Source organism: Myotis nattereri (assembly GCF_964212035.1).
Source record: "Myotis nattereri genome assembly, chromosome: 18".
NCBI lineage: Eukaryota > Metazoa > Chordata > Mammalia > Chiroptera > Vespertilionidae > Myotis > Myotis nattereri.
Genome location: NC_138093.1, coordinates 6,469,080 through 6,493,327, shown reverse-complemented (window position 1 = coordinate 6,493,327; position 24,248 = coordinate 6,469,080). Strand labels below are relative to the sequence as shown.

The window sequence follows — 24,248 nt, the reverse complement described above, 5'->3', positions numbered from 1 at the left end:
ACTGAGTTCAGAAATGGAATAAAAGGGCCGATTTAACCACGTCATTGGTTATCTCACGCTCCCTGCTGTTTCCTCGGCTGAAAGTATCTAGTAAAATGGAGTGACAAGTCATCATTGGAAAGCGCCTTGAGAACCAGCCCTGGGGGCACCTAAGGCACCACGTAGAAGGCTAGTGAAATCCACCAGGCCCTAGAGAGAAGTTGGTGTCCGACTGCTGTGAGCCTTTCGTTTTCAGAAAAAAACAAAATAATTTTACATTTCACCCTGTAACCGTGTTATCCTATATTAGAAACACAAGCAAAAGACAACATGCATGACATGGGATACACAATGTGAACGGAATTACCATAGATTGCCAAAAAGGTGGTCCTCCAATCACTGCCAGCAAATGCATGATTATTATGAAGATTTGCACTTCAGTCACATCAATTCTGATTAGGTACAAAAAGCCAAAAAAGCAGAATTACTCAAAACAATTTCAAGTTCATTAGTTGCAAGCTTAGCAGCGTTCCTCTATCATGCACAATCGACAAAAATCTCAAATATCGAGGAAAGGGGAAGAGGAGGTGTCACAAATTTGTTATGAGCAAAATCAAATAAAATCCAGAGCCTTTTCATTTAATTTGATGAATTTCACAGAGCAATAAAAACCCCTCCTTTCCAAAGGAAGTTTCTGAGGTTGGGCTGAAAACTAGAGCTTAACCTTTCCAACCAAAAAGAAAAAACGAAGTGTGTGTATTAAATTTTGAGTGTCAAGCAGAGGATTGCGTTGGACCGCCGTATAACACGAGATCTTGAAATACTGCTTTGTAGTATCCAGCAGAAGAAATGGAGAGCTTTCACTAGTCGCAAAAACCACAGAGACCTTGTACAACGGACTGCCCTTTAGACATCCTCATGCCAGGCCTTCCATGGTACGGGGGTGAAAAAAGTTCCACCCAGTTGTCAAATTCTCATGTTTATTAGGTCAACTACCCAAAGGTTTCTGGAAAGAAGACACTGAAAGCAGCCAAGAGTTAGCTTCGAGGTAGCTGGGAGTGATCGTACAGTCAAAAAGAGGCAAACGTGGCGCAAAAACAGGGCAGCAGAAATGAGAAGGCCGAGAGTCTGGAAAAAAGAATACGGGCAAAAAGACTGAGGAGCAAAGCCTACACCGGGGTTCCCTTCCTGCCGGCACTTCGTCAAACCTGGAGGCTCTCATCCTCAGAGGCCTGGATCCAAAGGCCTCTGAATGTTGAGAACTTACCCTACAGATACGCCTGCACACCATGTTCGCACAAGGTGTTTCCTTACCGTGTTATTTATAATAGCAAATTAGAAATGAGGGTGTGGTCCCAGAAATTAGGTGCCTCGGCGGCATATTTGGTAGCTTTTTAAAGAAGAGTGGGGCAGCTCCCTACATAGTGATATAGACACATACTAATGACATAATAGGTAAAAAAAAAACAACTATGTTCTAGAGCAGGGGTGGGCAAACTTTTTGACTCGAGGGCCACAATGGGTTCTTAAACTGGACCGGAGGGCCGGAACAAAAGCATGGATGGAGTGTTTGTGTGAACTAATATAAATTCAAAGTAAACATCATTACATAAAAGGGTACAGTCTTTTATTTCAATAGTTTTATTCATTTCAAACGGGCCGGATCTGGCTCGCGGGCCGTAGTTTGCCCACGGCTGTTCTAGATTGTGCATATGTTACTTTTTCTATATAAAAATATTCTATTTTTTATTTTTGCCATTAATTCTATAACAAGTTGCTGGAAGGATAAATCATAAACTGAGAACAGTAGTTACCTAGTGGAGGGCAGCATGGGAACCAGCCTGCTGGGAGAGGAGGCGGGAGACCACTAACTACATATCTTTTTTTTATAATGTTAGTTTTTAAACAAAGTGAGTAATTTATCTGTTATGAAGATAAGCTTTTTTTTTTTAAGTCTAAGAAAAATAGGTATCGACAGCAGCCAGGGGGTTCAACTCCCAGAGCAGAGCCAAGCACTCATTTCTAAAGCTGACACTGAGAACAAACAGTTTAAGGGTCGGAAGCTCTCAAACCCACAGCAAGTAACTAGGCTGAAACCGGTCTCTCACCGCTAAAAAAACCTGATCCTCGTGTGCTCAAGAAGGGTTTTTAAACAAGCTGATTAAGCTGCAAACATACCGTGATGCAGTTATCTCGATACACACATTTTTTATGGGGGGGAAATGGACTGGGTTAGGCTAAAAAGAATCGGTAGCGCTGACCTGGTGAGTGGTGTTGCCAATAAGGAAAATGACACTCATAGCAGACTCAGGAGGCTAAGCAGGTGTCAGAGATGATCGGCTCTGTCTCGGGTGGAGGGCAGACATCTTACAACATTGTGCTGGATATATGAAGCAGCCTTGTGGGAGGGGAAGGGCCAGAAGTATAGAATTACAAAATAAAAATGGAGGGAACCTCATGCAATTATTTGTACCTCGGATAAATGTAAAAGAGAATAGAAAACATGAAAGATCTTGACAAAGCCCCAAACTGGGATACCTACCACATGCACTTGGTTCGAATTCCAAGACAGCTCAGTATTAAGTGAGGGTGTGAAGGGGTTTAACTGGCATTCGGGGACGGTTGATAAGCATGGTAATCACCAATCACCTTTGCCCAGAATGTTTTACGTATTGTGTGCATTTCAAAGATAGACTTGCAAATTTGCAAACATAATTTTTTTTTGTTAAAATATACACAGCAAATATAATTGTGTTGTAATCTGGGTTGGCTACCAGCTTGGTTAACACATGCACTAGGGCTAAATTCACCAAGTCAAAGAAACCCAGGTTTGTACAATTTGACTTGTGAGCTATTATTTCAAAAGAAGCATTTTATTCAAAAGTCATTGAAGGTGCCTGGAATCCTATTCAAAGATTAGATTGCTATTAACTGCAGATTTGCAATTATTCATAAATGGACCTGAGGTGCTAGGGAACATGCATAACCAGAATAAGGCATTCCTTATGTACGTTACCAGAAATACCAGGGGTGGGGTGAAGACTGGCAGCCTCAAGTAAAGATTAGCTCGAAATGTAATACACTGCCTTCCGATATTTAACTTCCTGCCCTTGATAAGGGGCAAACTGGGCATGGCAAGCTTAGGTTAATGCTAAATAAGTATTACCAGTATAGCTAAGTGATAACCATGAGTGTTTTAAATTCAAGTGATATCTACAGAGGAAGTCTAAATGTCTATTTCTGAGGTAAGCTGAATTATTTAAAACAGTATTGTCTACCATGTGAATGATTACCTGGATCTTTAGATTATCTTTGAAGACTTAAAACAAACACAAAAAAATAACCTGTCTAGTGACTTTGAGTAAGAAGAGAATAGCCAAGGGCTAGCGTAGAACAGGTCCTCCAAGAGGGATCCAAGTTTGCTAAGGGGCAGCCTGTCCTTCTCATCTTGGAAAACAGTCCTCTCAGCTCACTGAGTGATCATCTTGGAGTTAGATAAAGGGTTCCCAGGAGTATTCTCCCACTCACACTAGCACAATCAATTCCGGAAAAAACCTGGAGACCATCGGGAGTTACTAACACAGGTCTGAAAATTAGTAATAATGGTAATGGCCACTTATTTCACTATAGTTAACACACTATATTTTTTTTACTCTTAATCTTCAAAATCATGCTGGGAGGCAGGACCTAGTACCACCATCCTATAGGTGAGACGTTTAGTAAGATAGGCAAAATGACTTCCACAGGCCCATGACAGAGCTAGTAAGTGCTGTTCCTACACAATGCTGACCAAACTCTCCTAAATTTTAGACTATGAATCAACAGGGACAAACGTCTGTCACAGGTGTTTAACTTGCTATCACTGGGATGTTTATACGTTTCAGGATGATGTTTCTCGTCTTCTCACACAATTTTCTCTAAAATGGCACAGCCCAATAGGCAAGTGCTGACACAGGAAGTTTCGATGTTAATAAATGAAATTAATTTGGAAACAAATTAGAAATAACCACTTATTGTGAAGCTTATTTTTCCCCTGAACTCTGTAAGAAAAAATAAGTACATCTGACAATTTTCTTTAAATGAGCAAATCAGTTAAAGTGACAAATACTAAAAGCAAAAGAAGACATCTGCAGGTTCGCAGCAACTGGTGAAAGGGAAGACAGTGTATGTGGAGGAAAAGCATCTTTCAGGTTACAATGAAAATGCATTAGTTTCCACAAACATTTTAATAGGAGGGACCTCTAAATATAGGGCACTTAGTTATCACAGATAAACACAGTGAAAGTAAACAATATAGTCCATATCTTGACTATTCATTAGGAATAGTGGTGACAGTGACCTTTGGTGAATGTAATTAATACTAACAGATGAGCTATAGAAAATTACAAATCTAGACAAGTGCAGTGAGCATAAAGCCTCAGATCTTTGGAGACAAAGTACTAAAGACAGGTGAACAGTAAAGGAGTGCAATAAGGGTGACACCCTGAACGAGGCACATGATTCTACCCCAGGAGGGAATTCCACAAATAATTATGAAAATATATTGTGAAGTCAATTGGAAATGGCTTTAGTTTTGTACTTAAAACATGCCTAGAGTACTCGGTATTCTCCACATGCCAAATGTTTTTGATGAAAAAAAAAAAAAAGTTGTAGAATATCCCTCACTATTGACTTGTCACCAAAGTCATCGTTACTGCCACTGAATAACTAGATTTACAAAATAATCAGAATCAAAGCTCTATTTTTCTTGTAAATAAACTCTTTCATTCTAAAGTGTGAAGGACTCTGGCCTATTCTAGTGGGAAACCATTTCCTAATAAATCTTCAAATTTTAAAAGTCCTAAGGTCAAAATCAGACTTCTAATATATGAAGAAAAAGAGACATTTCTTACTCTTAGCATTAACTACAGAAATATGTATTTAATATTAAAAAGCACAACCTGAAAAGGAAAGTAGTCAAAGGGTGACTATAGTAACAGGAAAGCTAAAGATACTTAGTTTTAAAAGCACAAGAGAGGAAAATATTAAACATAATAGAAGCGAGAACAGCTTGTAGCATTAATTTTTTAAAAACAAAATTACTGCACACAGAAGCAGAAGCACTAGTACTACATAGCTTAAATGATACGCTACGTAAGTGAAAAGAGTAAATGGAATCTTTTCTACATCGCTATAAAAAGCTCTCTCGACTTAAGTATCTAACGAAAACTCTGCTTGCTTATTGTTTTCAAAATATAAATACCCAAAGAATTCTATTTCATGGTGGAAAGGTATTTGTTTTTTAAAAATATTACGTAGAGCAAAAATAATATTGGTTACAGTAGGTAAATGGGAGAGAGAATTGTTTTTAGCATCAGATCATCAAAATATTATTTTTTAAAAATTCTGTTTAATAGGGTGGATTTTTATTGCCCTATTATATATTAAAATTATTCGTTTTCTAATAACCTGTTTGCCTGTGAAATACCACCAGACTTTTGATTTTTTGTTTTTTAATTATTCTGTGCATGACAAAGGTGCTGTCTTCATTGAGTTCACGCCATTGTTCATTGGACAGCATGAATATTCTAGCAGTTACCGTGGAGTTCCAGAACCAAGGTCCCAGGGTTCCTGTGAGAAGCTGGCATATTATAATTATGATCTGGGACTCTGTAACATCGAATCTATGCATAAGGAAACAAACATTTCAAAATAGCTTTACTCAGAGCTTCTGCTAAAGAGCCCTACTAAAACAGGTAACAACGCGAGATTTAAAATGTAGCATTCTCCTTATAAAGACATCTAAAGTTTCAACAATATGATTTATACAATACTATCGTCCTTCCATGCATACATGGACATTTCTTACCCAAATACAAATAGTAGCAAAGCATAAAGATTAAAACCATAACACTGAATAAATGACTTGTAAATCGGCAGCTGGAAACACTAGGACTAAAAACACAAGTCAGCTCTCAATGACCTAGGAATGGTGGCTACTGCTTGTCAAATAATCACACCGTCTGGGAGGTGGGTACCGTGAGCGCCAGGACCTATCTGGACAGGCCTGTGGTAAATGCTTCCCAGCAGCCCCAATGTACAGACATGTGTGTGTTTGGGAAACCACGGATACCTCTCATTCCTTCACCACCCCACACTCACCTCGCCCCTACCTCTGCTCTCAGTAACATCAACACATGAAGGGGCAAGGGCGAGTGGGGAAGGGTGACCTTTAGGAATTGGTTAGAGCAAAAATCAAAGTGGCCTTTTCATTGTTCTGCTTCCTGATCATCTCTAGTCCAGAATCTTATCCTCTCCTCTTTCTCTTCCCTTAATTCCAGCTGTCACTCTCTACTGCACTGGAAACGTTTATTAGTGGTCAAAGTAAATAAAACATCCAATTCAATCGCTAAAAAAATTTTGGTGACAAGATAAAAGCTAGTTTGGGGGTGGGGGTGGCCGGGGAGAGGTCAATGGTGGTAAAAGGAGACTCATGTAATACTTTCAACAATAAAGAATTTAAATTAAAAAAAGAAAAAAGCTAGTGGTTTAGAACAGGCTCCAAATAAAATGGGCACAATCAAACCTAAGAACCAAGGAGTGCTAATGATCAGGGCCCACAATTTCACCTGCTGATCCAGAGTCCAAACTGCACTCAGGTTTTACATTCATATAGTTGTTTTAGGATATTATCTATGATTTTTTGATAAAATGGGCAGAGTCCAAATGAGTGAATCATTGCTGAGAAAAAATACACGGGAAAACCGAAACTAAAGGGAAATCTTTGGTGTTCAATAATCCACGTGATAAATCTTAAACATTTACAGATCCAGATCCTATCAAGGCATTCGACAAGAAGTTTCCTCATTTCAAATGCACAGGAAGTGGCTCAGACATTAATAGTTTTTAATGACTAGGAGGTTTTCAACTATTTATTCTTTAGAGCAGGGGTGGGGAACGTCCAGGCCATATAAGGCCCGCAAAAATCATTGGGTCTGGCCCTGCCAAGGGAACTGCAGGCGGGACCTGAAATTCAATAAATCTAGGAGCTTTTTTCATAGCAACATAATTTATATTAAGTGAATAATATTGAGCAAATGATGTTATAAATATCCAAATGGCCCTTGGCAGAAAAAACGGTTCCCTAGCTCTGCTTTAGAGGTTACCTGGGTAAGAAGGTGAACTGGATTTGTCAGACTACCAGTAGAATACATAGCCTATTAATTTTTTTCATTTAATTATAGAAAAAAAATGCAATAAAGTGAAGAAAAATACTCTACCTGCCATAATTATAAGTAATAAAAACTCTGGAAGTAATCTTTGTAAATTTAATGGACTCACAGAAAGAACCTTAGATGTCACCTAATCCCAAACTCTTACTTTATACATTAGAGAATGAGGACCATGAAGGTTAGGGCCTTGCCCAAGCTGATGCACAGAGGAGGCCATTTGGAGAGGACACTTGAGGCAAGACACACTGGCCTGAGTTCAATTTACTATAATTACTTTCTTTTTTTTTCCTCCTGAAAAGGTAACTTCAGAGTTGTGGTTTTTTTTTTCCCTAGCCAGTTTGGCTCAGTGGATAGCGCCTCGGCCTGTGGATTGAAGGGTCTCAGGTTCAATTCTAGTCAAGGGCACATGCCCGATCAATGATTCTCTCTCATCATTGATGTTTCTATCTCTTTCTCCCTCTTCCTTCCTCTCTGAAATCAATAAAAATAGATTTTTTTAAAAAAAACGAAGGTTGTTTTTTCTGAAATGATAATTTAAGAAAGAGTTCTATCTTAAAGATTTTTTAAGGCCCACGGTTTGCATAAATATAGTTCATTAAGGATTGTTTAGGGTTTCTAAGCATTTAATTTATTAAAATGATTCTACACAGACATCTACATGTTATACATTAAAAATACCTGGATACGGAGGGTTTAGACCTTAAGAGAGGAAATGTGAACTCTTGCATTTAATATAATTGACAAACAATTTAAAGAATATTTTACAAGTGTTTACAAATGAGCTTCAACTCATAATTCTTATCTTCTCCCACGGACTCAATCCTTCTACGAAGTTCTAGCCTCTAAACCTATTCCCTCCCCAGCCTTTCCTATCCAGGCTTATAATAACGATCCTGACAGTCTCAGCCGGCCTGGGAGGGTCCGATGAGCAGTACTCATCCACCAGCTCTACTTGCTCAGACCAGAAGCACCGCCAGGACAGGGCCCTGGGTAGGGATGTGGTGGGTACTGCTCCCTGCACACGGCGGCTTTTACCTGTGACCAGGGTAAAGTGCCGGCAGGTACAGCTCACACCGGCCACTCACAATACCTGACGCTGAGTGGAAATTAGTTAGTAATAGATGAATTAAATTATTGGGCCTCTTTATTCAAGGTACTAAGAGCACATTTAACAGGAACTAAAAATAGTGACATTAGGAGACTAAGGAAAACAAATACAAATTTCTAATTTGGCAAACATTTTGTTTTATAAGGTTATTAAAGGTATAGCAACCTGAATTTATGGTATATAAAAACAAATCCTCGTGATTTTTTTCACGTATGTGTGTAAACATCAAAATAAAATAATTAAAGTAAGTATTTAAAAATAAAATTCCTAAGGGGCCTAAGGCTGCTTCCACTTTCCTCTGAAGAAGAAGGGATTTTAAAAAATGTCTTCATTCAAACTACATTTGAGGGTTGCCCTTCCTTCCTAATTAAACAAAACAAACTCTGGGCTTTCTCCTCCACGACAGACGTGGCCTCCCTAGACATGCTCCTCTGCTGCCTGCTCTCGCAGAACATGGGAACGCCAGCATGGCGTTTTTAGAACTTCCTTAAAAATACCGTTATTACTCCATATGCCCTGGCATTTGGATAAATATCTTCTTAAATGTAAAGCACTGGCAGCATATTTCTATGAAGGCGGTAACTTACTTTTAATTTAAAAATATCAATTCAACGTTGCCTTAATGTGAATGCAGGATTTCAGAAAATAGTATACAATTTTCCCAAATCAAAACCAATCCCTTATAATACTATTTAATTTGAAGGGAGATGTTAAATGCAAACTGGCCTCAATATCTCACTGTAATTTTCACACCGTTGTAAGGCAGTGCCAGTCGCTCCTGTCTTTACCCCACTCTCCTCTCTAGTCGACTTCCTGTGTATGCTGGGACCTTTCCCATTAAAAATTAGTGGGAATTAACTTTTACAAAATATAAAACCCTCCCTCCTTTGAGCCACGTTCTCTCTTGCTGCTTCCCACCACAGCCACCCATTCTGTACGTGGCCTGCGCTAGCTGTGCGCTTACGTATTCCTTCCACGTGTCACCCCTACAATCTGGCTTCTGCCCCCACTACAGAGAAACCACTCCGCTGGCCTCACACTGCCAAATCAATGTACACTTTTCTGTCCTCATTTTGAGTCTTGGCAGCATTTAGCATTGTTCTCTTTCAAAATCCATTCCGGTATGCCTCCTCCTACTCCGCTGTTCAATTTCATGGGCTTCTTTCTAGGCTTGCTTTCTATGTTTTCTGCTATTCTTATCCTAGCCGACGTCTAAAATCCCCCATATACATCTTCTAGATGGAACTCTCCTTTCAAATAGGCTCCTCTGGCCTGGCCGGGTAGCTCAGTTGGTTGGAGTGTTGTCCCCATGCCAAGGTTTGGGGTTCAATCCCCGGTCAGGGCAAATACACGAATCCATCAATGAATGCCTAATTGAGTGGAACAACAAATCAGTGTTTCTCTCTCTCTACCTCCCTTCCTCTCTCTCTCTCAAAAGGCTCCTTCTCCTGTAGTGCCTTCTCTACCTTCCATCCACCCACCTGAGGAGGTGATCTGGGAGCCATGCCAGTCTCCACGCCCTCTCACTCTCCATATCCAGACAGAGATGTCCTACAGTTTCTACCTCTAAATCTCCAACCCCCCCCTCTTCCACAGCAGTCTCTGTGCGAGTTCATTCCTCACATTCATTGTGCTGATGCCTCCTAAGGGGTCTCCTTCCTTCTGTCACGGCCACTCCAATCCACTCATCAGAATGCTGTCAGGCTGACCCTGCGTTAGGCCCTGCAAAGGTTCCCCACAGATCCAGGATCGAAGCTCACATTTCTGGGCAGGACAAAGGCCCTGGATTTTCTGGGTCTTCTCCAGCCCTAGCTCCTGCCACTCCCCTACAGGCATCTGATGCGCTAATGATGTGGCGCTGCCCGCAGTTCTCCAAGTACGTATTTCGTCAAAGGAATACGCCACCAGGACAACGCTAAGACTGGCGAACAGAAAGCTGTAAGAGCAAGTCATGCCCACAAACACCATCCATTTCCTCCTCCCCTGCTCCCAGGGCTTTTGCTTCCCTTCTCTCGGGGCTCACACCATGTGGGTGATGCTGCTTTACCTAAAGGGGAAGAGAATACATTAGGGCTAGGTGACAGACACCTTTTCAAAATAAGGGCCTGAAAGTTAACTCTGAGATCATACCAATGGAACACAAACAAACTGTGTGAAATCCAGATAGTAAAAAGTACCATCACTTAATTAGCAAACCAAGTGATCGCAGAAGTCTGAGGAAAAAAAACATTGGTACATAATATTTTCAAACAGTGCTTTTTAAAAATAGTATCAGAAATTTTAAATATTTTCTGAGCACTGATCATTTTTAAACTGCTGATGAATGCATACAGTCTTCAATTGGATACTCACGTCCACTATTGTCTCTTATAATAAAAATAACACCTTAAAATGGGCCTTAAATATGTTCTCTAAACCCCTTTATTTTAAAATTGAGACATGTCTCTTAGTTAATATCCAAAATATTAATAATTATTTAGTTACTGTCATAAGAACATCTTAAATTACATTTAAATAAGTTTAGCAAAAGTCATCTCAGCTAAACTTGTAGGGAACACCTGACTTTCTATGCACTCTGTATTTTTCAAAACCTCAACAACTAAATTCATTATGGATCTAATATTCAAAACTCCATTAATGATTCATCTTAATTAGAGACTAGGTTAAGATGTTCTATCATTTACCATCAGATTTTTATTTTGACATTTCATGATGTATTCTGAGTCTTTTTTCAAGTTCTTTCTCTTTTAATCTTATACCATGAAAAAAATAAAAGATTAACTTGAGCAGTATAAATAGGATCTGTGATACTTAATTAAACACCAGTTGGTCAATTCCACCCTTAACCTCATTCCAAGACTGGTTTACTCATTAATATTTATGGATCACTACGCTGAACTATTCACTTTGAAATTTGAAGGAGTTTTTGTATTTTATTTTTAAATTCTTAGGGATTTTGTTGGCAGTAATAACCTATATGGTGTGCTCACGCCAATCAAATTACCAAGAGTTTATATTTTTATAGATTCATAAATAAAACAATGTGAAAAGAATAAAACCTTATTAAGCTACGATATTTAGAAATTAGAGTTGCTCTTTGCTCTTTTTAAGTATCTTTTTCTTTCCTGAAAATGAATTTTCATAGATCCAAATAAAACACAGGCCCGGCTGGTGTGGTTCAGTGGTTGAGCATTAACCTATGAACCAGGAGGTCCCAGTTCAATTCAGGTCGGGGCACATGCCTGGATTGCAGGCTCGATCCCCAGCAGGGGGCGTGCAGGAGACAGCCGATCAATGATTCTCTCACATCACTGATGTTTCTATCTCTCTCTACTTCTTCCTTCCTCTCTGAAATCAATTAAAAAAAAATCAAAAAACAAAAAAAAAACTGTGATAGAAGGACACATAATGGAGACCCTTAGGTAATAGCTAGAATAATGAGGGTTCTCAACTTCTTTCATTTACTAAACTAATTTTGTAATTTGACCAATACTGAATATTCAAATATCTATAAGCAACATTCTTGTTGCTTGAAAGATAAAACAAAATAACCATTAAGTGCTACTCACATTCCAAATCGCAATGTTCCAGAAACATATGTTTGCCAGTGCGCACAATAGAACATGAACGTCCCAGCAAAACAACAAAAGAACATCCAATCGGGATTTGTCCCCAGTTGCACCGCAATACAAGTTCCAAGAACCACAAACACTGCAAAAGAAAGATCACAATGAACACCTGAGCAATCTGAACAAAAAAACACGGAGCTGACCGGTTTGGCTCAGTGGATAGAGCATTGGCCTGTGGACCGAAAGGGCACAAACCTCAGTTGCAGGCTCCTCCCCGGCCTGGGCCCTGGTTGGGGCGAGTGCAAGAGGCAACCAATCGATGTGTTTCTCTCTCCAATATTTCTCTGTCTTTCCCTCTCTCTTCCACTCTCTCTAAAAATCAATGGAAAAATATCCTCGAGTGAGGATTAAAAAAAACAAAAATAGACACAAGAAGGCCCCACACTCAGCTGAAATGATTTTAGAGGCAAAAGAAAGACGCTTTAAATATACAATCTCAGTTATCAATGATAAACAAGAAAGGATATAATCTTGTACATTATAGTTTATCCTGTAATTTCTTCTTTTTTTAAGATAATATATTTTTATTGATTTCAGAGAGGAAGGGAAAGGGAGAGAGATATAGAAACATCAATGATAAGAGAGAATCATTGATTGGCTGCCTCCTGCACACCCCCCACTGGGATGGAGCCAACAACCCGGGCATGGGCCCTTGACTGGGATCGAACCCGGGACCCTTCTGTCCGCAGGCCAGCGCTCTATCCACTGGGCCAAACCAGGTAGGGCTGCCTGTAATTTCAATCTTTTCTTTCTCTACACCAGCGGTCCCCAACCTTTTGGACCTCACGGACCACCGGTTGGTGACCCCTGCTCTACACACTTAGCGAAACCTAAGTTTTTGAAAGCAACTAAAATACTTTAGCATTTTTTTTTTTTTGAGTATTCTCCCAACTTAGTGATAGTGTACTAATGAGCAGTAAAAAAAAAATGACAAGGCAGAGTCAAAAAGAAAGAAAAACTAGCCTGGTCGGTGTGACTCAGTTGTTAAGCGTCGACCTATGAACCAGGAGGTCAGAGTTCGATTCCTGGTCAGTGCGGTCAGGGCACATGCCTGGGTTGCAGGCTCAATCCCCAGTGTAGGGTGTGCAGGAGGCAAGCCGATTAATGATTCTCTCTCATCATTGATGTTTCTCTCTCTCTCTCTCTCTCTCTCTCTCTCTCCCCCTTTCCCTTTCTCTCTAAAATCAATAAAAATATATTTTTAAAAAATAAAAGAAAAAAATAATTCACAAAGGGACCTACTTGTTTCAGATGGATAACCGTCTTTTCTTACTTAGCAGATATCGTTACGGACTTCCCTATAAAAGTTTCGAACTCAAACTACAGAGCAAAAATGACCATCACTTAAAATAAACCAGGATACCTATCATCCTGCTGTCAGGATACACAGAAACAGCAACTTTAACGTTCACCCACGTCTGCAAATCTGAGTCCACGAGGGAAAACTATTGAGGGTTTTGTTTTTCTTTTAAAATATTTTCATTGCTATGCCAAATGACAAGAAACCAACTAAAGAACTAATTAAAAGTAAGTGTGTGGGTGGCGGTGAAGACTAGCTAGAAACTGTCATTTAGTTCCTAAAGCTCTTGTTTTGCCCTCTAAAAAGGTACTGAGGTATTGCTTTACACACAGTACAAATAGAGACAGATCACTATAATCTAACTACAGTAACTCATCTATCGCTAGCACATCAGTGTGTTTTTCTAGTCCTTTTCTCATAGTTGTACCCCAAATCTACGATATAATTGTAAATGTCTACAAAATATCCATCTAAAGACTAGGAATTTCCTAGTCTCCCACTATTGTACTCACATCTATAATTTATGAGATTTCTTTGATGATGACAACAAGGCCCTAAGATTAAAAATAACTGGTGCCAAAACAATAATACTTCCGGTTAAAAAGAACTTTAGTGGAAATTAATACAAATTCTAAATTTCCCAATACAGCTAATAATGAACAAACATTAACCAGTTTTACAGCTTTTTGGAAATACTAAAACTTATATAAAATCACCATTCTGATAACCATTATCCCACCACAAACCTCCTAGTTATTCTAACATTGTTCGTCACATCCCCTTTGTCACTATTAATCATTAATATTTAAAAAAATCAATAGTACCTGTTGATAGTGAATCACAACCATGATCAAAAAGTTCTCCCAAAGGAGTACTGCTATTGGTTCTTCTCGCCTGTTTCCCGTCTATGGCATCCAAAGACTGGTAGATGAAAAGGCCACACGCACAGGCAATATATGCCCACAGAGGTGCCTGCGCAATAACACAAGAAAAGCAAGACTGTTAAGACACACTCATTACTATGGTTGGCTAATATGCTTTATCTTCATTTTCCAGAGAAGCACTACTGGTTGGAAGCTCTGGGAGAGAAGATCCAGGTACTACATAATGAAAAACATTCTGAAACCATCTGAACTGTAAAAGAATTAAATTCCTTAATTAGTACCGGTGCTCAAGCAGAAACTGGATTACACTTCCCAGAGACATGACAGAAATCCCATGATGGATGAGACTCAGTAATTTCTACAAGATTCTTTCTAACCTTTAGATTCTAAGAGTCAATGAATGAATAATGTAGTACCGTGTTTCCCAAATTGTATCTTTCAAGATGTTTACAGGTATTACATGGAAAAAAACACACCTTCCATGCTAAACTCATGTGGGAAACACTGGCTTAAACAAGGCCATCCTAGCCCTAGCCCATTTGGCTCAGTGGATAGAGTGTCGGCCTGCAACTGAAGAGTCCCAGGTTCGATTCCGGTCAAGGGCACATGCCCGGGTTGCGGGTTCCATCTCCAGTAGGGGCGTGCAAGAAGCAGCTGATCAATGATTTTCTCTCATCATTGATGTTTCAATCTCTCTCTCCCTCTAACCTTCCTCTCTGAAATATAAAACAAAAACAAAAAACATACAAACTCAGTACAACTGGAAGGCTTTATTGGAACTGACCCACCTCCCTGCTGTTCTTCTGTATCTCTAAAGATGTGGGCAATCTGGAACAAATTCCTCTGGAAGTAGCTGTCAGGACCTCAAGTAAGCTACTTGTAAAACAGCTCAAAGCACAGGTAATAAGGAATCCAAGGACAGCCCGTCTGGTGTGGCTCAGTGGCTGAGTGTCAACCTATGAACCGGGAGGTCATGGTGCGATTCCAGGTCAGGGTACATGCCCAGGTTTTAGGCTCCATCCCCAGTGTGGGGCTTGCAGGAGGCAGCCGATCCATGATTCTCTCTCATCACGGGTGTTTCTATCTCTCTCTCCCTCTCCCTTCCTCTCTGAAATCAATAAAAATATTTTTTTTAAAAAAAGAAAGAATCCAAGGACATACTTGTGGAGGAGGAGACTAGTTCATGACAGGTCCCGGCCTGACCATTGCAGGGCCTGCTGGCCAGGTTCAGATGGCCCCGGGCCAGAACAGAGGTGGCTTCCGGGAAATCCCCTCCTACTGTCAGCTGGTTCCTGGAACTGGACGTTGCCCTGCCCCTATCGAGTGGGTCACACCCGAGTAACCCTCTCCATCCTGCCCTGTTCTACGTAAGCCTTTAGTGCCTGCCCTGGGAACCGCCCCCATCATATGTAAAGTTAGACTGGCTTTTGTTTTATAAGTTTCCGGACTGATGTAAAGTATGATAGATAAGAAAATGAGGAAAAACCAGAATATGTCCATTCAATCTGTATGGACTGGATTTGTGTAGTCAAAGAGGAATTAAACTATTCAAGGATGAGGGGGAAATGAGCTCTGGGAAAAAAAATTCAACTATGAATTGATGAAAACAGAAAAGGATAGATGACAAATTTCACCTGTAAGGACAAATCATATGACACGACTACTTAGAAAATTGTTATTTCAAGCTTAAAACATACAAGAAATGTGTGCCCATTATGATGCATGGTTCAGGGTCACTTTTAACACCTTTAGTTGAGAACCACATTCTATTTTCTTGGGTTCCGTGTGACCAACCATTCTGATTAATACGGGCACAACACATGTTTGGTTCTTTCCTCTGCCTAACTACCGCAGCTCACTTTCTGACAAGGACATTTTAAAACCAAAGTACACAATGTACCCATTCTGATGAAGGGTCCTGGTTTCAGTTTTGGTTTTAAGCAATGAGCTCAGAGGGAAACAGAGGAAGCAGCAGTAGACGCTGCGTCTAGGTGGCCCCGGAAGGGCGTCCCCAAGCAATCCCATGCTTCCTTTCTGAACGGCAGCCACGGCGGGACACAGAGCAGGGGAATCATGGCATTGACTTTTTCTTACACTTCTCTCGTCTTTTAGAATCACCGAGATATCGGAAGTCTACCAGCCACGTGTGTTTACGGGAGAGAAGAGCGATATTCAACCACCGCCCTGGAAGGAAGAGGGCAACAGTCTGGATACGACTGACTGATGTACAGGGTGCATTTCGCTACCACAGACTGCTCTCTCTGATTATTTTTAACTCTGCTAAGACTGTATTCAGCCATCCCCCCTTCCCACCCCCCAAAAAAGAAAGAAAACGCTTTTGTAAAGAATTGAGATTTACTGATTCTAAAAGGGGCGTTTTACGTATTAATCCCCACTAACATTAATTTACCTACCAGAATCAGAGTCCACCCTCTACTTACGGTTTCTCGTACCCATAGTGTATGAGGTAGGTTGCAGTAGCAAGTCTTATTAAAATTATCTTATGTAGCAGGATATTTGAAAAGAGTTGGCAAGAAGTTGTCAGAGTATCTGATCTTTAGCTAGACTGACCTAGAAACCCCAATGACGGTGTTGCTGGTATGTAACACATGTGCGTCACTGTCATGAAGAAATTCCTTACCTGCTCTGTGGCTGTAGGGCAGTAATAGACTAATAAGACCGTCGTGCAGATGTTTATGGACAGCCCGATGATGGTGATGAGGTTCGGGGCGATCCAGGAGGGGACTCTTCCCACGAGCCACTCCCAGTACCCCTGCATCAGGGGCTCCAGCAGGGACCGGCCGGCACTCTGGTATCTGTGCTCTTCCAGCCGCTTGAGCTGGTGTCTGGACAGGGGTGGCGTGGGCAGCTGAAACAACTTGTTTAACACACACCCTGGAGTGCTCATGTGCCCGAAGCCCACGGGGGACTCCGCGCGCGCGTCCCCACATCGTTTCCTGGACGACCGCTGGCCACTCATGGACTCTGGCTTTCTTTTATTTGGAGAGAATAATTTATCTTGCTTGACAGCTTCTGGTGGCTGGTCTTTACCTGGGGGGGCGAGGGGACAAAAGTTTTGTCAGCCATTATTTACATCAATGTCAGTAAATTAAAAAAATAAAAAGTCAAACTGGTAACAGACTTTCAAACCGGGACCAGAAAACCGGGGTTTGCTTTTCGTTTTAGTTCTTATTAATGGTGCTTCCTGTTCCCTGACAGTGTGACTTCCAAGCTCATGGTCTTTTTTACCTCACTGCCTTCAGGACTGCAATGGAACAAATCCTGTAAGTGATCAAGTCACTTCCAATACTCGAAAGCGGAGGTCCAAAGGCACCCCAAGAGCTGGCAAATGAGCATTTACATCGTGGGTCTGAAACTAGATTTTTTATCTAATGCTGCCAGTTCACATTTATTGAGCACTTACTATGTACGAAAAACTTTAAGCATGTCTTCATGTTTCCCATATTAACTCATTTAATCCTCACAACAAGCCCGGAAGGTAAGGACTGTTAATTATACCTATTTTTACAGAAAGTGAAACTAAGGCAAAGAGGGGCTGATTTCCTTGTGAGGTCCAGGCAAACACAGGCTTCCTGTTTAAGCTAAAATAAAAGATAAAACTTCCCGCCAGTAGAAAAGGATTCCCTACAGACAGTATGCCAGGTGGGGGTCAACGGCAATGAAAAGGTGACTGTCAGAGGGCAGATGGTATCACAGTGTGCCCGAGGAACTGAGGTGATAAGGAAAAAGGTCCCGTGAATTGGTGATGACTGTTCATAAAGGACTTTGAGTTTAATCCCTGAAGTACGTGACTCAAAACACATTAGAGATAACATAATTATTGTTATTAAGCAGCGTAAGAAAATAATGACGTATATTTTCAAGATTAATAGGATAGATATATATTAATCAGAATAGAGATAGTGAGAACATTTAAAAATTAGTATGGCTCTGTTGATTGGAGTATTGCCCATACAATGAAAGGTCACAGGTTGGATTCCTGATTAGGGCACATACCTAGGCTGTGGGTTCAATCCCTGGTCAGGACATGCTCGGGAGGCAACCGATCAATGTTTCACTCTCACATTGATGTTTCTCTCTCTCTCTCTCTCTCTCTCTCCCCCTCCCTCTTTCTTTAAAATCAATAAAAGCATGTCCTTGGTTGAGAATTTAAAAAATAAATACACAAACAACAATTAGTATGGAGACTTCAAAGGTTTGAAGTGGTGAGTGCCTAGAGTAGGTTGGTAAAAATGGAAACATGAAGGACAGTCAAATCTTTAAGTAACTTCTATTTAAAAGGAAGAGTCAAGAGAAAGTACTTGGGGACTAGAAGGCGCAGAGGAAAGTAGTCAGCAGAGACTCCTGGTCCTACTGTGAACAGGGGTTGGGCAGAAGAATCAGCTCCTTACGTGGCTTTTGGTGGCGGGTGGGGGTGAGAGAGGACCTGGGGCTGAGGGTAGGAAATACAGATGTGCACCTTTAGGTACAGGTGTTTCAGACAAAATCAAATGACTGGGAGTTTGGGTATGAGATGAAAATATCGTTATCACTTTAGAAGCTAAAGTCTAGTTTAAGGCTAAAAAGTAGGAAAGTTCTCGAAGGGATTAGGTATGGAGAGAAAATGAAACAAAGAGCCTTGTGGGAAACTCACATTTAGGGAGCAGGAGAAAAAGAAGCCTTAAGAGACTTGAAAAAAACAAAAGGAATAATCTTAAGTAGTGGCATTGTACCAAAGGGTGCACACTGATCTTCTGGTAGAGAGATACCCAGAACGCTCTGTGACATTCTCAGAAATGCCGCACCACGGGATACAGAATGTGATCCAGGGTCTAGGACATCTCAACAATGGATCTAGTATCAAAACATGTCCAGGACTTCTTGCCTCTACTACCATAAGTAACAAATTCCAAAATTTCAATGTCACAAAAGATCTAAAGCAGGGGTGGGCAAACGTTTTGACTCGAGGGCCACAATGGGTTCTTAAACTGGACCGGAGGGCCGGAACAAAAGCATGGATGGAGTGTTTGTGTGAACTAATATAAATTCAAAGTAAACATCAGTACATAAAAGGGTACGGTCCTTTTTGTTGTTGTTGTTTTATTCATTTCAAACGGGCCGGATCCGGCCTGTGGGCCGTAGTTTGCCCACGGCTGATCTAAAGTGACATCCAAAATCACAATCAGTCATGGAGCTTGATAACTGTCTGCACGGAAAAGGGGCCACATGTTAAACCCGACAAGCTCAGGGGAGGCCTGCATGGTGGGCCCTGCAGACTCAGACACCAAAAGTAACCACACAGGATGGTCTGAGCATAACTAACCGCAGGTCATGTGGTGGGTAGTCACATCCTAGGCCTGTAGCTTCCTTGACAGAAGTCAACCTTAACTTTAAGTGAGCTTGTCTGCTGTCTTTTTGCATCTAAAATAACATATCCTTGGAAGGTCTCCTTTTCCAGACCCCTCAAGGGCACTCCCACTGCAACAGAGCACAGACCACAGAACCCCTCACTGTTATCTTATTCCCCCCAAACCATCTCTATGTACAATAAATAGTAATTGTTAACTCTCCTATACTCACCAAAGTAAAATACTGTACGTGTCGCTATGGTTTAGTCTTCATCCACTCTCAGAGATTCCCCAGCTTTGCTTTCTCCCACCTCCCAAATCTACTACCGATGAATTTCATGTATCCCGCTCCCCCCCCCACCCTTTGATTCTCATGTATAAAATAAGCAGCAAAACTACCATTCTCTGGAGCATTTTCTCAATCTGTTGAGATTTCGCTTCCTGGCAATTGTCAGTTTAAATTCATAAAAGTTCTCAACAGGTTTGGACATTTCTTAAGTCGACCTGTGTCACAAACCAATTGGTTACAACTGTAAGCAATACTTATATAATGTCAAACAACTGGTGACAAGATCGTTTTAGATCAAGTGACAGACTGATAACCACCGAAATACTTAGCTTTATATAGTAAGCCAGCTTTTCTATAGTCACACTTAGTATGCGTTTTTATATTTGGTATGCTCTCATGGGATTCCACTTAAAGCTGGAACAGAAAGTTTAGCCAACTTAACCTGTATTTTATTATTATAGTATTCCCTCCCTCCGCCCCCCCCCCCCCTTTTTTAAAGGTAACATTGAGGGTGCTGGCCCACTTTTGGCACTAACAGCTACACGCAACCGATCCTAATGGTTTTAAGTTTGAGCGTTTGGCAGGACTGTATGATAAACTGATACTTTTCCTTCTGGGTGTTTTCCCTTGCTGACCTAGATTTTTTTTTTTTAACCCTCTATTGCTCTCTTGGAAAAATCTACATTTTGACAAACGTTTCTAGTTCTAGCCACTGTCTAATTCACCCAGGGGGGAAAAAGGCAAAAAGTTTTTGAACATTTCAATTTGGCAAGATTGTCTCTGTGAAGCTGTTAGCAACAAGATTGCAAACACACATTCAGATACATGTAGCCCCTGACATGCTATGCTTTCAACACCAACACACAACCACAGAGGTTGCCCTCACTGCCACAGTCCCACCTCCCTCCATCACACCTGAAATGCAGAGGCTATTGACAGGAAAATCATCTCAGGAAAAAATAGGAGCTTCTGAATTTTAGCAAATGAGAAGCATGCATATTTCAAGAGGGCAGGACAGGGTAGGTGACTACAGTAGGAAGATCAGACTATAGGGAGAGAAAGGAGATAAGGACGTGGGATGGAGATATGGAAAAGAGGAACGAATACCACCAAAAATTATTTCAGCCACGTAGGATTTTTATCTAAGCCAGGTCTATGGCCAAAGGATGAGAGAAAATATCATTTTCTTGCCACACTACAAGGAACTAAAAAAGAAAAATATGACTAAGAAAGAAATTAAAATTATTGCTGGCTAGAGAAACCTAGCTACCAGTCCGAAGTTTTTATGAGAAAATGGATCCCGAGTTCCAAATGCATCCGGCCAATCTCTCAGTGCAGTAAACAAGACAGACACAGTCCCAGGTCCCACATCCAATGGGAAAATAACTAAAGACAGGTAAACAAGCCACTAAGATGACACATTGTGATCGGTGCTATGACAAAAAACAAAGTGTGGAGCCAGAAAACAGGTGAGGGTGCGCAGTGTGAATAAGGTGGCTGAAGTCTGGGAAGAGGCAGCATGGACCCCAAATCCAAGAGCAGCAGAAACCATCCACAAAGAGGGAACCAGCCCTGAGGCAAGAAAAGCCTTATCTCGTCTAGGCACCTTTGACACCAGTATGGCTGGGCAGTCGTAAACCAGATGGAAGAGTTACTGTGGTGATCACTTTGCAACATATACATATATAAAATCAGCATGTTGCACACCGGAAACCAGCATCATGTTAATATAATGTCATATAATTGTGTCGTATTTTAATATACGTCATTCATCAAATGTTATATGTTAATAATATCTCAATTAAACCCCCCACCCCCAAAAATAAAAAAGGGAATACAATGACGTTTGAAAAGCCAGACAGTGCAGGGGATTATGGTCCACAGCAAGGAGTTTTCATCCTAATGTTATGGAAAGCCATCAAGGAGCTTATAAAGAAGCCTGTCATTCTGTAGCACAGTCTACTTGTTAACTGAGGATATGTTTTCATAAATCATAATAATAAAAGTGAATGTTTTAAAGTAAAACATTCCCACCCCCTGGATAACACTGATCACAGGCCTATCTATAGCTATTGCAACCTCTCCACTTCTAATCAGCACAGCCTCCTCCTCTGCTATAACCGTTCACAGCACTTATCACACTCCATAAACTTTTTTTGGTTGTTGTCACTGGTGGTGGTGATGGTGTTTTGGTCTTTCCCCACCAGGGCTGTAAGCCCTTGGAGTGCAGGGGCCATATCTGTCTTAACTTTTTTTTCCTCCAAGATCTCATAGCATACCTAACGTTAAGTAGGCCATTAGTTCTCATTTGTGGAACAATGAGCAAATGTGATTCATCTAGTATTTAATGATCACTCAGCGGTTCTAGACCTTGAGGAGACAAAAAGATTGAGATATGCCATCCCTGCCCAACCAGCTGAGTTATAACATGCTGTGAACAAACTCCTGTGGGAGTCCAGAGGACGGGGCCCAGATGGTCTCACAGTAAGTTTTCTTTGGGCAGGCATGAGTATTTTTATGTGAAAAGTCCAACAAAGGGCCCTGGCTGGTGTGCTTAGTGGTTAGAGCGCCAGTCAGTCCATGCACTGGAGGGTGGTGGGTTCGATTTCTGGTCAAGGGCACACGTATCTGGGTTGCAGGTTCCTTTCCGCCCAGGGCTGGGGTGCATGTGAGGCAACCAATTGACGTATTTCTCTCATATCAGTGTTTTCTCTCTATCGCTCTCTCTCTCCCTCCTTCCTTTCTACTCTCTCAGAATCAATGGGAAAAAACCCAACAAAGGTACAAAAATATAATCTGAGATATGTAATGAATTCCTTCACTAAAATTACACACCGTTTGTGGACCTTGACTCTGTGATGCAAAACATCTGTGCTTATAGCAACCGAGGATAATGGCATGCAGCCTACCTTATTCCTGTGCTCAGCACTGGGGAACATCTGACACGCATCACACGAGAAAAGGAATCTCCATTGCTCAGCAGAGCCTAAGGTAAGCTTACACAATACCCAACCTGCAGTGGGAGAGTCCAGAATCCCCTGCTCCCATGCCTGAGCGTGCCAAGGTTTGAGCTGCACTGATTCAGCAATATGTTTACTAGAACAACCTTTCACAGATGCTGGTGGCTGCACAGCTCTTTCCAACCTTCATGGCACTCCTAAAGGAGAATTCTCATGGCCAACACAATTTGGGAGGCAGAGCAGATTAAAAAAGCAAGAGAGAGAGAGAGAGAGAGAGAGAGAGAGAGAGAGAGAGAGAGAGAAAGAGAGAGAGAGCCAACAAGATCAGTGGATATCATTCAGCATTATTTAACAAGTGATACACAAAACAAGCTAGCAAAAACAAAAGCCTTTTCAGTGGACTTGGAAGCAGAAACAGTACTGTGTGATACAATTTAGATCTACTGTTTTGCTGAAGTGAAATCTGGCATTCTTTAAAACCAGGAAACAACTTCCTCCGAGAAGGGGGGACAGGAGGGGAAGCAACAGCCCAGCATTTTATAGATTTTCCTATTCCCTTAAAAACCACAGCACAGCATGACCCTCAGAAAGAGCGTCACCAGCACTTTTAGCCAGCTTGAAGGAGTCCACTCCTGCCTAGAAAACACAGGGCCAATGCAATAAAATGTAATTGGGGCTGTAAAAAAGTTTAGAGTTACATATCAAACACTTAATGGTGTTTATAATGTAAACGTTAAGAGAGATTGGTTGTGGGCGAGGAAGGAGAATACATTTCTAAAACGATCGTTGTAAATATTCAGTAATAATCTATTAAGTGGACAACACATAAAGACGCCTCTGTCGGAGCAGGTTCATACAAGAGGCAGATTTACCGAACTTATTTCTTACCTGGAAGGGTCGTGGAGACCAGCTGCACAGGGGGCTTTGGCTCATGTTTCTCAGCACAGACCACAAGTGCAGCAAAAGGCTTTAGCTAGAACCTCCCTCTCTGGAATTTATCTGAACGGCATAAAATGCTGGAAATGCCCTCACCACAGCCTGACCGGTGTGGTCAGTCCATTCAATACACTCACTCAACACATTCCTACTCGTTTTAGAGCAGAAACGGAACAGTTTCTGTTCACAGCCGAGATGAGACGCGAATCGTGGTTAAAAGGTAACTAAGACTTTGCCTGCCGTGTTCATAGGCATTCCCTCATGAACTGAGACTTCAAGCAAAATGATACCTTCGATCCCAATGGTGGAAAGGGGCCAACACGCCAAGCCCCGAAGGGGAGAAGAGTGAAGGCGGCTACACGGAAAGATCCCATTCACCCAGCGCCCCTGGGAAGCCTGGCGAAGCGGGAACCCTCCTGCCGAGCCCAGCGCCCCACAACCCCGGCGGGCGACCTCGGGGCCGGTCACTGCCCTCGGACGCTCCTCCAGAAGTTGCCGACCCAGAAGCGTGGCCCATCCACGAAGCACCGGTATCACGTTCCAAAGGGAAGGCAGCCCCGCCCGGCTCAGGGCTCATCGCGGTTCGGTGTCGACCCAACAGGCA

At 41.4% G+C, this 24,248-nt stretch overlaps 1 protein-coding gene across 1 annotated transcript in view; it reads right to left on the bottom strand.

Annotated features, from left to right (window-relative positions):
- Positions 1-24,248, bottom strand: part of CEPT1 (choline/ethanolamine phosphotransferase 1) — a 33,177-nt gene that overhangs the window by 8,519 nt on the left and 410 nt on the right. The window contains exons 2-5 of the mRNA XM_081112336.1: positions 16,753-17,162; positions 14,052-14,199; positions 11,868-12,009; positions 347-431 (exon numbers count right to left, since the gene is read on the bottom strand). Coding sequence (XP_080968462.1) covers positions 347-431; positions 11,868-12,009; positions 14,052-14,199; positions 16,753-17,091 — 714 coding nt within the window. The 5' untranslated portion in view covers positions 17,092-17,162. The remainder of the gene's footprint in view (positions 1-346; positions 432-11,867; positions 12,010-14,051; positions 14,200-16,752; positions 17,163-24,248) is intronic.